Genomic DNA, 17,136 nt, shown 5'->3' on the forward strand with positions numbered 1-17,136 from the left:
CTTACTTGCTGGTACAATATACCCTGATCTCTCTACCCCTCTCTATCACTCCCTCTATAGAAAGAGAAATAGGATATAGGTTTACCTTTAGATAACACTCTATGTGAATTATTAAGTATATCAAACGGTCTAATTGATTAATACAATTAAATGCTTGATCTCATAGTATCTAATAATTCTTAATTAATTAATTACCTTTAAATAAATTATTCATACGTAAATAAATAAAAGAAAATTAGTTCATTTATTTCAACAAATTTTATAATTGATTTATAAATTCCAGGATAAATTACGTAATTTATTTTGAATAAACATAAATGGAGCTTTTTTGTAAAAAAAAAATTATAGATTTCAAACAAGTACAGGAAGAGTAAAAATCATTTAATTATATATTACAACAAAGAGATTCATCAATCAAGTAAAATTTGTTAAATGATTTTTAATAAAACTTTTCATCTTTTCCATAATATCATATTATTTGTAATTTGCTTTATTAATTTAGCATGCACACAATTTAAAATCTTTCAAAATAACTTTAAATTACCCTGTTCAGTGAAACTATTTCAATTATTCTGTTCGTACTCCTTCCACAGGGATCAGGTTAAAAATTTATTTTTTAGTAGGATAAATCCAAATGGCATCTTTGTTTTTCTACTGTCTATTAATGATGATTGGCGTTGTTCAACTATCAGTTTTAGATATTAAGTAAAATTTTTGTAAATGGTTTTTAAAAGTAATCAATCTTGTTTTCAATTTATTCCGATAACTACTTAGCATTAATTTTCATAACTTTATGTAAAAAAAAGAAAAACTTTAACCAAAATTAATTAATTCTTTTTAACAAATCAAAAACATAATACTGCACTACAAATCTGATGTTAATATTTTATTGAAGAAGCAAAAATTATACTGAAAGGTATTATTATAGTGAATGTAAACAAACCACATCAATAAAAACCCATGCTAATTACGGGGTTTAACCTCTCTGAAGATCAGTATACCCTTTTTTTTATAAAATCCTTTATACGTATTAAATATTTTATTATAGCTAATTTAATAAATATCTCACAAACAAATGTATAATCTCTTTTTACATTTGTATTTTCTATTTCATCATGAATATGCAGATATGTCTTTTTATTAATTAATGGTATCTCCTCATAAAGCAAATTCAACTACTGCAAAACCCTCTCATTTCCCATTTTTTTGTACACAGAATAAAAGACCTTATTGGTTTTTTATATTTTTTTTTTACTGTAATATAAACTAATAAATTATACTTTAAATGTATTATAAATAAAAGATTCCGGTTTTACTTTCTTTAAAGGAAGTTATAATTTCAAATATTACTTTATCTTATTTACTTAAAAACATATAATTTATTAACCACATAAATTCTTATGAATTTGTGCCTTCATAAATACATATTTCTTTATATGCACGCATTTCTGAGAAGACCTTACAGTAATATCTTGAATAAATATAATTTAGTACTCCTTGTACAATATATTAAAAATGTTTTAATAAAACTATTTCATAAATACATATACTTTGTGACTTTTTCAATTTTATAAAGTTTTACCAACCAATAATTAATGGATTATTATATAATTATTTGTGGAAATGCTTCCTACTTTCCTCATTTCTCATATTTAATGTTACATTCCATGCTTCTATAAATTTTTCTGATATAGATTAGTTAATACAAATATAAAATATTAACAATAACTGCTGTATAAATTCAAAATTTAAATTACCAATACATGACAAAAATTATATAAATCATAAATATTTATGTAAAAAAAATTTATACTGAATCGTTTAAGAATGTTATTAGATATTTAGGGAAAAGAATTTATTAAGAATAGAAGTAAAGTGAATATTTTATTCACACCCATACAAAATGATACATTATACAAATCATGTCAAGAATGGAAAAGTATGATATCCATGATAACAAAGGGAATAGCTCTGGCAATTTTTCTAAAAGGATCATGAAAATACAAAGAAAAATCTCAATTAGTGAAATAACATAAATATAGTCAAATTTTTTTTTTTTTTTGTAGTTCCTCATAACATAATTCCATTCATCTGGCCTAAATGGAATTATGTATGGTTCACATGAATGAAAGTTTGGATAATCCAGAAATGTTTGACAACAAAGATATTTGACACGTAAAATACAGAACTAATTTAAACATTTTTTCTTTAATAAATTTATTAACATTACTTAAAATAATGTCCATTTTTAAAGAAATTAAACTAACAGTACAGTCAGTAATAGCATCACTTACATTTGTTTGGTCAAACAATGGAAAATCCAACATACTATATGATTACAACCATTTGCATTTATATTTAAACACATAAATCTGATTTATGAGTCTACAATCATAGAATCTGTAGATGAGTGAATATGAAAAATCTAAATTTTCTCATTTGAAAAAATTAATAATTTAAATTCATTCTGCAATATATTTCATAATACTGCACCAATTTAAGGTTAAAAATCGGATCAAAAATATTAGAATTATGGGTTTTGAATTTCATTATAAAAAAAATACTAATAATATACATATATAAAATATTCTGTTTCTACATCTGTCTGGATAATCTGAATAAATGAATGAACAAGATAAAGATAAACAAAATATATGAAAATTTATTAATTATTTGAGATAACAAATAATTAAAAAATTAAATTTGTGAATATATAAATTTAAAGAAAACAACTCAGAATATAAATAATATAATAGTAAACATTTTAAATTAATAATTATAATTAATTCATTCATTCAGAGTGTTCTGCCATAGGGTAGGTTCTGGGCTGCTGCTCTCCATCTTGTTCTATCTTTTGCTAATGTCTTTGTTTCTGCATATTTTCCCTTTTCCATAATCCCATCCATCATGTGAAATCTTTACCTTCCTCTTCCTTTCCTTCCATTCACCAAGCCTGCTATTGCATCCATTAATAAACAAACGCCTTCTTCTCACACAATGTCCTAGCCAGTTCCTTTTCCTATACTCAATCACATTTACTATTTTCCTGTTCTCTTAATACGTCTTCATTTTTTAATGGTCTTGCCATCTGACATTTTGCACCATACTCACATCTCAAAAGCCTGAATTCATTTTCTGTCTGCCTTTCTCATTATCCATGTTTCAACTCCATACAGAATCACATTTCAAATAAATCATTTCATTAATCTCTTCCTTAACAGTAAGTTTAACCTTCCACACAGTAGTCTTCCCTTCTTATTAAATGCCTGCTTACTTCCTGTTCTAATTTCTACTGTGCAAGTCAGGTCATTGGTTATAAAGTTCCCAAGTACTGAAATCTCTTCACCTCCACTAAAACTTCATTTCCTATTTTAAACTCAATCTTCTCCTCTTTTCCACTTAATACCATTAATTTTGTCTTATTTTTGTGTATCCTCTTACCCTGACTTTCGCAAGCTTCTTTGAAGTCATTAGCATTTCATTTAGTTAACTTGGACTCTCCGCCAGTACTGCCATCTCATCAGCAAAATGTATACATTTTATTCTTGTTCCCCCAATCTTTATTCCTCTTTCCCCACATTCAGAAAGCATTTAATTATTTATTTCATACATATATTAAACAGAGTTCGTGACATGCAGTATCTCTGCCTCATTCCCCTTCTTCCTGTCATTTTGTCTCCTACCCTCACTTTTATTTCTGTGGTTAGAAGGAAGTCAAATCCCTTTTTTTCCAAAATCAGCAGTAATTTATCCCATTTAACTCTGTCAAATGTCTTTTCTATGTTGTCAAATGTCTTTTCTATGTGTCAAATACAACATACACTCTCAATCTCCTTTCCATGTATGCAATTCATATGGATGGATGCATCTACCTTATTATATTTTACTATCTAATTATAGTCACTGTCGCTTTTGAAATCAGGTTGTTTTGGCGAGAATGTTCAACTTACTCATTATTTTCAAGTTTTTCTCCCTCTGGTGTTGCATCTCATATTTTAATGCCCCTATTTTCCTCAAGCACACTACAGATGGGTAAACTGATATACCTATTATGTCATCCTTTACCAGAGTACCCAGTTTTTCATCAAAATGTTTTTTTCAATATACGCTTCATAGCTTCCAATAACTCATTTCCACAACTAAGCTATGTTTAGCCAATTTTGATTATTCTTTGATGAGCTTTGTGTATGGCTTTGCTTATTATACTGAACTTGAAACATTATAAAGTTTTCAATTTATCAGAAAAACACAAAACAAGGGAAAAAGAATTAAATACGGATAAAACAAATAAGGTAAAGATTAAATTAAGAAATTTCTTTCAATCATGAAGTTATATGCACAACTGATACCACATACATTTAAATGCAATAAGATAGCCTTCATAAATATATCTTCACTTTACCAGCAAGTGAACCAACTCAACATCTGAAAAGTTAATTTATTATTTTAATTTTTATTAAATTAGCTTAAATAATATTAAAAAAATAATTAAAGCAACTTAGATACAGTTTTATTTTCAAATGCTTATAATTCAAAAACTGATTGATTTAAAAATAAGGGACAAGTATTAAGCTTATTCAGAACTAAATGTAAATTTTAATTATTGTGGATGAATTTTTTAAGGAAAACTAATTTCTGGAGCATAAGTCACACGAAACAAATATCTGTTAATTATTAAACTTTTATCACTAATAACACCTCTGCACAACAGTCTTTTAATAAAAATATACACATAAGGGATAAGCATCTTCTCCAGCAACCGATTCATTTGCATCGAATTAATTTTTGTTCATAGTGAAGCTACGATAGAATTTTTAAAATTTCAGATGAAGGGTTATTTTATAAATTTTTAAATTAAAATTATAACTGTGAGCAAAATAAATACTAAACACTATTTTTTAATCATAAAATAAAGATAATTATATGGAATTTTTACTTTAAAATCTAACATTTTTGAATTCCTACATTCTTTCCCTACTCGTTTGAATTAATGTGCTGTTTCATAAGAAAACTGGTAATAGAATTTCACTGCTGAGGTTAGTTTATTGCTTTGTTATACAAGTCCCAATTTCATAATGGCTGTAATACATGGTTATTAAGCAACTGAGATATAATAGGCATCAATTATACTTGATTTTTGCGGGCAAAATATGTTCAGCTCAAGAAAAAATGGAATAATGTAAAGTAATGTGAAAAATGTAATAATGAAACAATTTCACTCCTCAGATTCCTTAAGTCACTATCCTGTTTTACTTGAGTATATTTATGTCATTTTAGGATACAATTTGTACCCACAAATAGGGTTGGTTTAGTGGTGAACGTGTCTTCCCAAATCAGCTGATTTGAAAGTCAAGAGTTCCAGCGTTCAAGTCCTAGTAAAGTCAGTTATTTTTACACAAATTTGAATACTAGATCATAGACACTGGTGTTCTTTGGTGGTTGGGCTTCAATTAACCACACATCTCAGGAATGGTCGAACTGAGGCTGTACAATACTACACTTCATTTACACTCATGCATATCATCCTCTGAAGTATTATCTGAAAGGTAATTACCGGAGACTAAACAGGGAAAAGAAAGGATACAATTTGTATTTTCTGTCATAAAATATCATTTTCCCAGTTGAAATAACATAAACATGACAAAATTGTGGGTTTTTTAAAAGTTTTTCTATTTATTTGAGTCAAAAATGTTATTTACACTAAAATAAAAATGTTAACTTTCTGGGATATCAAGAAATTCTGCTTTTGAAAATGTTATAACACTGAAGACATAAAAAGGGTATATATATATATATATATATATGATTAAAAGTAACTATGAGACATGTTTGACTAAATGCAGTAAAATAGGAAGACAGTAAGTCAAAAACATGAGGATGACTATGGATTAAAAAAGGTTAAAATGAGTAGCAATCATTTTTTATACTACAATTTCCAAAATAAGGAATACACAAACAACTGCCACTCTTTAGTAAAATGAAAAAGGAGAAAAGTTTCTAATATTTAAGTTTTATAACTGAAATGCTTACACCACAGTAATTCATTTTCAAGTTAATCATTAAAATTTTCTTTAATTGAAAAAGATTAACAATTTAGATTTTACACATAAGTTACTTTAATACTTAATTTATTTGAATAATGTACTTAAAAATGGAACATACTAATTAATTATAAAAAATGTTACTAAATGTAGAAAATGGAAATTACTACCGAATGATAAAAATGGTAAAGTTAAGTAACAACAATTAATTAAAGAGATAATCTTGATATATTTCTTCTGCAGTTGTAGTTATTACAGTTATTTTTTATTATTTTTTTTTTTTTAAATTTTCTTAATTTAATAAATGCATAGTGCACAGCACTTTATATTATGTAATATTAAATAAAATATTTTAATGGTAAATGAATTCTATAATTAACTTTTTGAATAAAAGTAATATTTTTATTATATAACATGAATAATTTATTTAAATTATTCATTATTGTTGTAATTTATTTAAATAAGTAATTTACTTAAATTAAGACAACATAAAATTAAAAAAAAAACTTTTTATTTTAAAGGTTTAACAAATAAAAACATTAAATCAAAATCTATTAAAAAAAATAATAAACTAATATTAATAAATATAAAAATTTATTTAAGTTAAAATTAAAATCTACTTCAACTTTATGATGGGGTTATAAATATTGCTAGATAATATACCGGAACCTGAGTTTTAGTGCAATTTAGTGAAAAACAATGTCAAAAATATTTCTAAATTTTTTGTTTATGTTTCAAAATGAATATCGGGGTTTAAAAACTATGTAATATTTCTCGAGTTTCATATACACTGATTAATTATACAGAACTGAAAGAGCAACTCAAACAATTTTAGCTGTGTGCAAGCTCGTAAAGCTCGTATGTTTCCTATACCTTCTACTTGAAAGCGCTAGTAGCAAAGATGGTGACCCCCCCCCACAGAAAGCCCAGGCGTTTTTCGCCCACCAAAAAAAAACACAAAGCGTTCGTTCTTTGTTTTGCAGTTTGCAAAGTGTGATTCTGTAATTCCGATTCAACATACATTCCATTGAAGTTCTGTGTAATCTCCCAAGTGACAATAACATTCATAGATGGTAAAAACAATTTGAAATGACTGGCTGCATTTGTAAAGGAAAGAAAGAGTACAGGACGATTGAGTTTGTCCAAAGACAATGTTGAATGTGTAAGAGAGTCTTTTATACATATTCCTAGCAAATCCATAAGGAAGACTAGCAGCAAATTAGCTATTTCAATGACGTCTGTACAGAGGGTTTTAAGGAAATGCTTACAACTGTGTCCATGAAGAACTGTGTCGATGAAGATCAACAATAAAATTTGTGAAAAATTGCTGCATTACGATTATGGAACTCTTGCTTCATTTCCCAAATTTCATGTCATTTACTGCATGATACCGTATCAGAGAAGCTCGGTTATCACAAGTTTTGTGCAAGATGGATGCCAAAGATCTAACGTGACAGATTTCTACAGAGAAGGAATTGAAAAGCTTGTGCATTGTAATGATAAGTGCCTTAATTTAGATAGTACCTTTCAAATGTATATAATAAAATTTCTTTTTTTTATATGGTTGGTTTTTTATTCCAAAACGTAAGTTACTTTCTGGACAGCCATTGTATATATTCTTTAAACCATAAATCAGATCACTTATATATTTACGAAATAAATAAATTTAAAAAATCTGATGAAAAACTGTTTTGGCATTTCACATACAAAAGAATAATGTAAATATACAAACTACTTTATGATAGTGTAATTAGTTTGTTGCTTTCTAAAAATAATTGTACTCTTCTTGATTAGTCAATAAGCATAATATAAAAAGCAAAATATCATATTAAATATAAACAAGGATAAGAACAACAAATGTATAAAAATTTCATAGATAAAATAATATGATTTATGGTTAATAATAATTTATATAAAATAAAAGGAAAACAAATACTTATGCACCAACAAACACCACCAGTTTGTATAGATCATTTGATCTCACTTGAACATGGCTTTTCTTAACCTTTATTCATAATTCTTTTACCACAGGATTGGATTGGCAACTAACCCAGTCCATTAGCTTTATATCAGGGAGATGATGATTCCAGATATGTGAGAACTGTTCAGAGTCTTATTTTTCAGTTTAGAGCTTGAATAGCAAGACTAGTACCCAACTACTCAGTAAAGCTAGGCTTTTTGTTTCACGTAACATTAATCTAACATAGCTGTAAAGTTAAATAATTAGTTGCTGGCATACTTGTCCTAACTAGTAACTATAGTGATGCTGACTAACTTGTGACAGCAATATGCCCAGTAATAAAAATCTATATAAGCCCAGAAATATTAGAAATGGTTAGACAAAAATATGCAAAAACCATAAATATAGCTTTTCTACTCCAAGCCATTAAACATTATAATTTCTCCTTTAAAGTTTTATTTCTTCTATATTTTTCTCAAATAAAAACTCATGAATGATCAATATTTTTTCCTTTTAGGTAACTGATATTGGAGGTTCAATGGTAGTTCATGTGTTTGGTGCTTATTTTGGACTTGCAGTAAGTAAAATTCTAGGACCACCAAAAGGTGACAATCTTCCAGAAACATCTTCTTATACATCTGATATGTTTGCTATGATTGGTAAGTAATTATTCATATTTTAAGTGTAGTATTTTTACAACACTTTATTTAATTGTATTTTTAATAATACATTCATTTATGTTTTTACACATAACTATTTCATGAAATAGGTAACAAGCAATTCATCTCAATCATACATGTTTTGAACTGAAGATACAAACAATTCTACTGGTTGAAAATCCAAAATTTTTAAAACATATAAAGTATAAATACTTGAAAGATAATCATATAAGTTAAAACTTTCAATAATTTATTAAAAATAATCATAAGATATAACAATGTATATTACATGGTAAAACCAAAATAGTTGTAGATGACCTGACATGAATTGCACATAAAAATTGCAAAAAAAAATTGCATAATTGCATGAAAATTACATAGCTGTTCTCAAGAATAGCAATCATCCTCAGGCAGATAAACAACTTTACTCAACTGAAATTATGATAAATTATGTATATTAGCACGCTAAGCCAATAGAAATGTAATTGGTTTTTAGTTCTACATGAGACACCTACACTGTGTTCCCCTCAGGGACTGAGGTAAACATTACTCTTGCAAAAAGAAATTCTGACTGATGCTTTTTGTATCTCAGATGCATTACATACATAGTCATAAGAAAAACTAGAACAGATAGGATAAATAAATTAATTAATATGCCCCTTTCTGTTGAGAAACAATAAAAAAATATTTCAAATAAATTTCAAGATTATCAAATAATCAAGAAACATAATTAAGTTAATAAACTGCACTAACAGAAAATGTAAACTTAAATTAAATCATTGGGTCCTGGACGATAAATAACCTATATAACTACAATACATCTGCATTACTATAACGTACGACCTATATAAATATCTAAAACATCTCAAGAATAGCAACCTGTAAAATGAAGGTTATGAAGACCCAAGCAACATTAAATAAACCAGTTCCTGTGGATTACTTGAAATTAAACAATGCTGAGTGGGGTTTCCACAGCATGCTGTTGGTATTACACCTATAGCAATTAAGCCAATTAAAACACCACTTTAATACTTATTAAATCATTGGAAATTCTTTAGAATATTTTTAATTCTGCTGAAAAAAGTAAACAAAAAACGATTACTTGTTTTAAATAAATAAATATAGCTTGAGTTGTAATTTAAAACATTATATATATATATATATATATATATATATATATATATATCAACACTGATTTTCATGAATAAAGCATCAAACAGTTCATTTACATTTTTCACTACAATGGAAACATAGAAATAAACACTAAAAAAATACAAATTAACAAAATTTAATATTTGTGAAACACTATTTTTAAACTACAGAATCCCACTACCCGAAATTTTAATTTTCTTTTCTCATCTTTCACAGTAAAAAAATTATTCGTTTAGTAAAAGTGTAGACATAACTAAGTAAAAAATAATAATAATTTGCACATGTGGCTTAACCACTAAGAATAAGTTAGATACAACTAAATGCAGTAATATCAAACAATCTAGTGGCCGATTGTAAATTATACTATACTTCTTGTATGTGAGTCAGAAAATGTTATAATTCTTCTTATACAAGGGGGAATAACAAGTTTTTTATATTACACCACGTTTGAAAAATTTGTATATTATATTACAAGTACATTTAAAACATTCCAGAATAAACTAATAATATACATTTTTCAATTATAATGCAGTAGATATTTTTTCACTCAATTGTACATCAATCTTCTAAAAAAGGACTAAATCATGAATTACTTCTAAATCATGCAGTGATGAGACTATTAGAGAGACTTTTACTCAACGGAAAGTAATATGTTGAGAAATTCAAAAATGAAATCTAAATCTGTAGACCTATTTTAGTATAAATCATTAAGGAGGCATACTTTAGTAGGGTATGAAAATTACCTTAATAATCAGCTGATTAATTCTGAGCATCACAGAGATAGATGTAATAAACAAGTACAAAGAATGAAAAATTTTAATCTGTCTAATTTAGAACATTATAATATTATTGCACATTTATTGTACCATAATTTTTAACATTACAAAGTAGAAAGCTTTAATTGTAATTAAGCACACGCTTAAATAGTGTTTAGTTGAAAGAAAAATAAAGTAATAAATAATTTTTTCTTTCTCATAAAAAAGGACGATGCGTGGGTATGTTTGTTTGTCTGATGTATGTGCTCTCATTCGTTCGAACAATTTATTCTTCTTTATACAAAAGATTTATCTAAAATTGTATTTGTGTTTTGGGGATAAAAATGGAAAACACTGGTGTTAAAGCAGTGTTAAAAAACACAACTCAATAAATAGCTAAAAATGTTCAGGATTTTGAAGCTTTTCATTGTAAAAGTTTTTGGAGTTGTTAGTATGCTAAATTCATGAATATTATTTAGTTACAATTAGAAAAAACATTTAACAAAATCACATTCAATGAACATTTTCATGGTGGGCCATAGGCCCACCTTTTTTCTAGTATACCCATTAAGTTATGTTTAATAAATTAGTCATAAATGTGATGTAATTTATGCACAAGAAGTCACTTTTCAAGACAAATTTGTGGCAGGGATTTTCCCCTATTACATGAGATTTGATTTAAAAAACCAATATTAATGATAATAGTGAAACAGGAATTTTAGTTGTTTAATTTTGGAAGATTAATTATTTATTTTTTTGTTATGGCCAACTACGAACAGCATTTAAGATACCTTATTCCAATGTTTTCTCTGTATTTCTGACATTCTAATTCTCAAAATGTGTTGAAATTGTATTCAATAAAGTCATAACCTTCTCTTTTTAATATTTTCTCCTTCATGGCTATGTAATTGGCCCTCTTCTTCCAGTCTACCTGTTTTGAAATCAAATGTTTAATGTAGCACATACACAGTTGCTGTAATGCGGCAGAGCCATCTAACTGAGAGAAAATTATCCTTTTTCTTCTTCAATATTGTCAATCTGTGGAAAGATGTAAAGTTTGAGTATATCACAGAAAATATTCCCATTTGCTACATAAATGAACAGGCCCACAATACAGTCATTCCGCACCAAAAAATGACTTTGGGAGTGTCTTGCTATAACTGATAATCTCATGTGGTGGCTCTGATCCCCAAAAATCCTGCAATAATGTCATCCTCATTTTTGTCAATGTTGTTAAGCATTAAAGCTACAAACTGCAATCTTTTCACTTTGTCATTGGATTTGACTTCATGTAAAAGTTGTATCACATACGCATGTAGTCTAAGTCTCTTATGCACCACATGTATACTGTAGATTTAGATAATCCTAACTCTAAACTGTGCCTTGCTTATGACTTTTTCATGCTACGTGTACAAGTGCTCGGATCCATTCCATATTCTGTTCAGATACAAATGGCCTACCAGGTGAGTTCCCCCTTTAAGACACTGACTGTCTCCTTAAACTGATTAAATATCTTAGCTAGAGATTCCACTATAGAAACTGCTGGCTCATAAGAAAGCTAATTAGCTAGTATTAAATTAATTATTATAACTTTTTGAGTATAATAAATTATTGTTACAGGTACAATCTTTTTATGGGTATTCTGGCCAAGTTTTAATGGAGCTTTAGCAGATGGAGATGAACAGCACCGAGCCATCATTAATACTTACTTATCACTTGCAGCTTGTTGTGTCACAGCATATGCATTATCAGCAATACTATCTGAACACAAAAAGTTTGATATGGTAATTAAATATTACCATACACCTGTATTCAACTAACTAGATGAAGTGATGCATCAAACACATCCACTTTCCTTCATCATTCCTTCTCAAATATATCTTTGTCTCTCTTTCCTACATCATCCGTCAATTTATTTATCGCTTTCAGTATACCTGATAGCCTTCTCTCCTTAACTGATTACATATAACAACATACCCTCCCCTTTCTTATCTCTTCATTTCTGTTCTTATCCATCTTAGATTTCTTAAAAACCTCCCATTACTTTCACCTAACCTTTCATTGAATCCAGTGACCCATGCTTTAGCTCCATATTTCAAAATTGGTGGAATGAATGAATGTGCAATATTTCCAAGTAATTCTTTATTCTCTCTCATTTTATATCAATCTTTTATCACTCCAAGAACTTTCTAACACAAGCAGATAATAAAATACAATTTTATATAATTGTCTAGTTATAAAGAATAAAAGCTGGAAATGATGCAGCTAAATTTTCCTGCCATTTGAATAGAGCATAAAATTAATCCCTTCCTCTCTAATAAAGCTAAGATTATATTTACCTAAAATGTTTTAAATTAATTATCATCACAGAATGTTGTTATTTAATAAAATTACAAAGGTTGGAAAAAGAAGAAAAATAGACCTGAATAAGCCAGGAGAGATTTTATGAAGAAAAAAAATTGTCTTCTTATACAGATTTAGAAATTAAAACAAAATATTCATATGGAATATAGTACTTTATAGCAGCAAAACAAGAATCACATGAAAAGGAAAAGAAAAGAAATTAAGTTATCTTACAAGAGAATACTATGATTAGATAAGATTTGAAATAAAGGTATTTTAATACAAATGTATAGGAAGAAAGAAGTTTTAGGCAGAATCTTGAAAAAAAGACAAGCATAAGTGGTTTTATGGGAGTGTAGGTTAATGAATTTGGTTGTAAACACGTATAGAGTGGAAAAAATGAGAAAAAAAACAATGTACAGAAATTGATAAAGACTAAAGAGGAATGAAGAATTGCACAACCTGTTAAAAAAAAAAAAATATTCTGTTCTACATGATAAAATTTTTTTTTTACTATTCACTGATATTATTTTAGATATTTAAACTAACATTACTTAACAGTTTTTGAATTTACCCTGTATCTCCTTGACAAAGATTAGAAATTATTCCACCTTTAAGTTCTCATTACATTAATATGTCTGTCTATTTGGAATAAAAAAATTGTTAAAAAAACAAGTCCATATACTGAAACAACAAAAATATCATAAAAATAAAAATTGTAATATCAAATAGGTTGTTTCTTTTTTTTAAATGTCAATTATGCCTTTTGTTAGCTAAACACCAAATACAAATAAAATGTTCATAAAATCTAACCACTTTGAGAGACAAAGCACTCTTCTTTCTATAATTCACTTTTTTATTAATTGTGTCAAAACAATTTTCTTAATTTGACAAGTTATCATATCATTTAATATTTATAGTTTACATATTGACTGTGATTGTGTACTGTACACGTGTAGTCTGATATTCTATAGCAAGGCAAAACTGGTGTGTAGACATATCTACTAACTTTTAAAATCAATCGTAAGAACTATTCAGTTCTATTTATACTTGTTAACATGTTACAATCTATATCAAGTGACAGCAGAGTTTTGTCTTCATTTTCCATTTAAACTTATCTAGCCTTTTAATAACATTAACTTACCAAAGATATCTAAGTATCAAACATAATTATTTATTGAAATGAATTTATTGTAATATAAAATTGTTTCTAAAATGTAAAAAAAATCAACTATTTCTTGTTTTATATATTATACTGCATGAAATAATAGATATTTCTTTCTTATATCAGAATGGCAACTGTTACATGAATAATTTAAAATTTAATCACAAGAAAATTATTCTAGTTTTTTATTAACTGACATTTTGCAGTTAGTATAATCAGCCTATACAAGTAATGATACTGACAATGGTAATAACAGGAAACTATTGTGTAAAAATATCACTGCATTGTGTAAAAATACCACTTGTGTAAAAAATAAAAGCTGCCTCTCATTCAACTTTAAGATGTGGTCCACAGTCAGTGGACCACAAGCAATCCTTTGCAAGTCAACTTGCAAAGGATCATAATGGGAGATGAAAGCTGGGTTTACAGTTACGACATCGAGACTCCATCATCACAATGGACTGGCAGGTTCTCCAGACCCCAAGGAAGCATGTCAGTTTCAATCCAATGTGAAAGTGATGATCTCTATTTTATCGATTTTAATGGAATTGTGCTTCTTGCCTCAAGGTGAAACAGTAAATCGTGTGTACAATCAAGGTGTTTTTACAACGGTTACAAGAAAAAATTAACAAAAAGAGACCAGAGTTGTGGCAAGACAACCCACGGTTCCTTTACCACAAGTATGCGCCCGCATGCTCAGCTTTGTCAATTCGTCAGTTTTGTGCCAAAAATCAGATGACTATCCTCCCTCAGCCTCTCTACTCGCCAGACCCGGGGCTTTGGCAATTTTTTCTTATTTCCGAAATTAAAATCAGTGATGAAAGGATGCCATTTTGAGACTACTGATGATGGCATTAAAGCAAATTCATCAGACCTTGAAGGCCATTTCAAATGAAGCTATCCAGAACTGCTTTGCAAAATAGAAACACTGCTGGGAAAAGTGTGTGAGTAGGGGAGGGAAGTAGTTTGAAGGGGACAAGAACCAATAATCTGTAAAATTAATAATAAACATTAAAAAAATAAAGTTCTGTTATTTTCTGAACAGACCTCGTAATAAATTTAATGTAAAATGTGAAAAAAATGCGTTTCATCACATGTTTACATATTCAGAATTTTTTACTGATAAATTTTTAATTTCTGAATGATGAGGTTCTAGAAATTTCAGAGAATGTTTTTCTTATCAAAAAAATTTCAGGGAATCATATTTTGACCAACAGCAATACTTTCCATGTATATTTACATTTAAAACAAAAAAAAATCAATTTTTTTTTGCATCACTGTGAATGCTTAATCAAAATAAAAGATTTAGTTCAACTAATAAGCAAAATTCATGTATGACAGATTTATAACAATTCATTGTAAAATATAAATTATATATATACATATATATATATTTTTTAGGTTCATATACAAAATTCAACTATAGCTGGAGGCGTTGCAGTTGGAACATCTGCTGATTTAATGATACAACCATACGGAGCCCTAATTGTTGGAGTACTCGCTGGCACAGTATCTGTTGTAGGATACAGATACATAACGGTACATTGAAATATTATTTAAGGCATATAACCAATTAATCAGAAATTAAGTATTTTATCAAGTCTTTACATATACATAGGTGTATAATTCATGTCAACAAAATCATGGTTTTGATTTTGTTAAACCAATATTTGGTTTTACAAATGTATATTTATATATGTAAAAACTGTATTATAAGTTAAATTTATTACAAGGTTAAATTACTGCATCATTAACCCTGAAACAGAAATTCTATGATATTATACAAGAGGTTATCTCTAAAGTACCTTTTAATTTTAAAAACATTTATTCTGAAAACTTTACAAATATTTTTTATTTCCCTTAAAATACATACCTTTTACTACTTCTCTACATAATCGCCACATGAATTAAGACATTTATCACTGTGATACACCAATTTCGATACACACCCTTGTTGTACTCTTCTGCCGCCAGTCCATTTAGCCACTGATTAACAGCATTTTTAAGTTCATCGTCACCCGCAAATTGCTTACCACTCAAAAATCCTTTCAATTTCCCAAACAAATGGAAATCAGAAGGAGCTAAGTCCAGACTATATGGTGGGTGATTGTAAATTTCCTATTTAAATGTTCTCAGTAAATCACATGTCAGACCTGCAAAATACGGATGTGCATTTTCTTGCTGCAGGACGACACTGTCAGTCAGCCACCTACATTGCCAATTTTGAATGGTGCACCATAACTTACCTACAGTTTCGCAGTAGGCTTCTGCATTTATAGTCATTCAACGTGGCATGAAATCAATGAGCAGTATGTCAAACCAATCCCAAAAGACTGTGGCCATCAGTTTGCATCGAAATGGCTGTGGCTTGACCTTTGATGGTCTGGTTGGCGATTGAAGATGATGCCATTCACTTGACTGCCATTTTCTCTCTGGCGTGTAATACAAAATCCATGTTTCATCACCAAATTCAATATTCATATTATGGGCAACTGCATCATTTACTTTTTATTATTTCAAATACATAAATTTACTCTAAAATTTATAAATTTAAATGTTTTAAGTAAAATAAAACAATATAAAATTGATCACAAAAGTACAGAAATCTAAAAATATTGATTTTTGATACCATGCTGTACCTTATTTAAAAACCATATTAGTTTTTCAATCATCAACTGCAATAAACTTTATTTTAAAGTTATAAAAGCTTAAGTGTCTGAGGTTGCTTTCCACTACAAATTTCTAAAAATACTACGAAAAAGTAAAGGAGTAGAACAAGCTCAACAAAACCTAGACTTATAAACTTTTATAATTTTTATCTTAAAAAATATATTAGAAAGACTTGTGAATTGATTTTAAAATAACCTTTGCAATCTTTTTTTAAAATAAGATCTTTATTTATAAATAATACCTTAAAAATTTCAATTTTTTCCCATTAATTACTGAGATTAGATATATCCTGTAAATAATGCAAGCTATTGAAAATGTATAAAAACAAATTACCATACACACATTTGTAAAGAAATCTGCTTTAAATGAATCCATGATACATATTACGTGC

The 17,136-nt window shown here is 27.9% G+C and overlaps 1 protein-coding gene across 2 annotated transcripts in view; it reads left to right on the top strand.

The window, feature by feature from the left end:
* Rh50 (Rhesus blood group-associated glycoprotein Rh50) overlaps positions 1–17,136 on the top strand; it is a 223,932-nt gene that overhangs the window by 188,323 nt on the left and 18,473 nt on the right. For both annotated transcript variants that reach the window (XM_075376958.1, XM_075376957.1), the window contains exons 5-7: positions 8,519–8,660; positions 12,188–12,351; positions 15,477–15,614. In XM_075376958.1, the coding sequence (XP_075233073.1) occupies positions 8,519–8,660; positions 12,188–12,351; positions 15,477–15,614 (444 nt within the window). The remainder of the gene's footprint in view (positions 1–8,518; positions 8,661–12,187; positions 12,352–15,476; positions 15,615–17,136) is intronic.

The sequence above is a fragment of the Lycorma delicatula genome, chromosome 10 (genome assembly GCF_047948215.1).
Source record: "Lycorma delicatula isolate Av1 chromosome 10, ASM4794821v1, whole genome shotgun sequence".
NCBI classification, from domain to species: domain Eukaryota; kingdom Metazoa; phylum Arthropoda; class Insecta; order Hemiptera; family Fulgoridae; genus Lycorma; species Lycorma delicatula.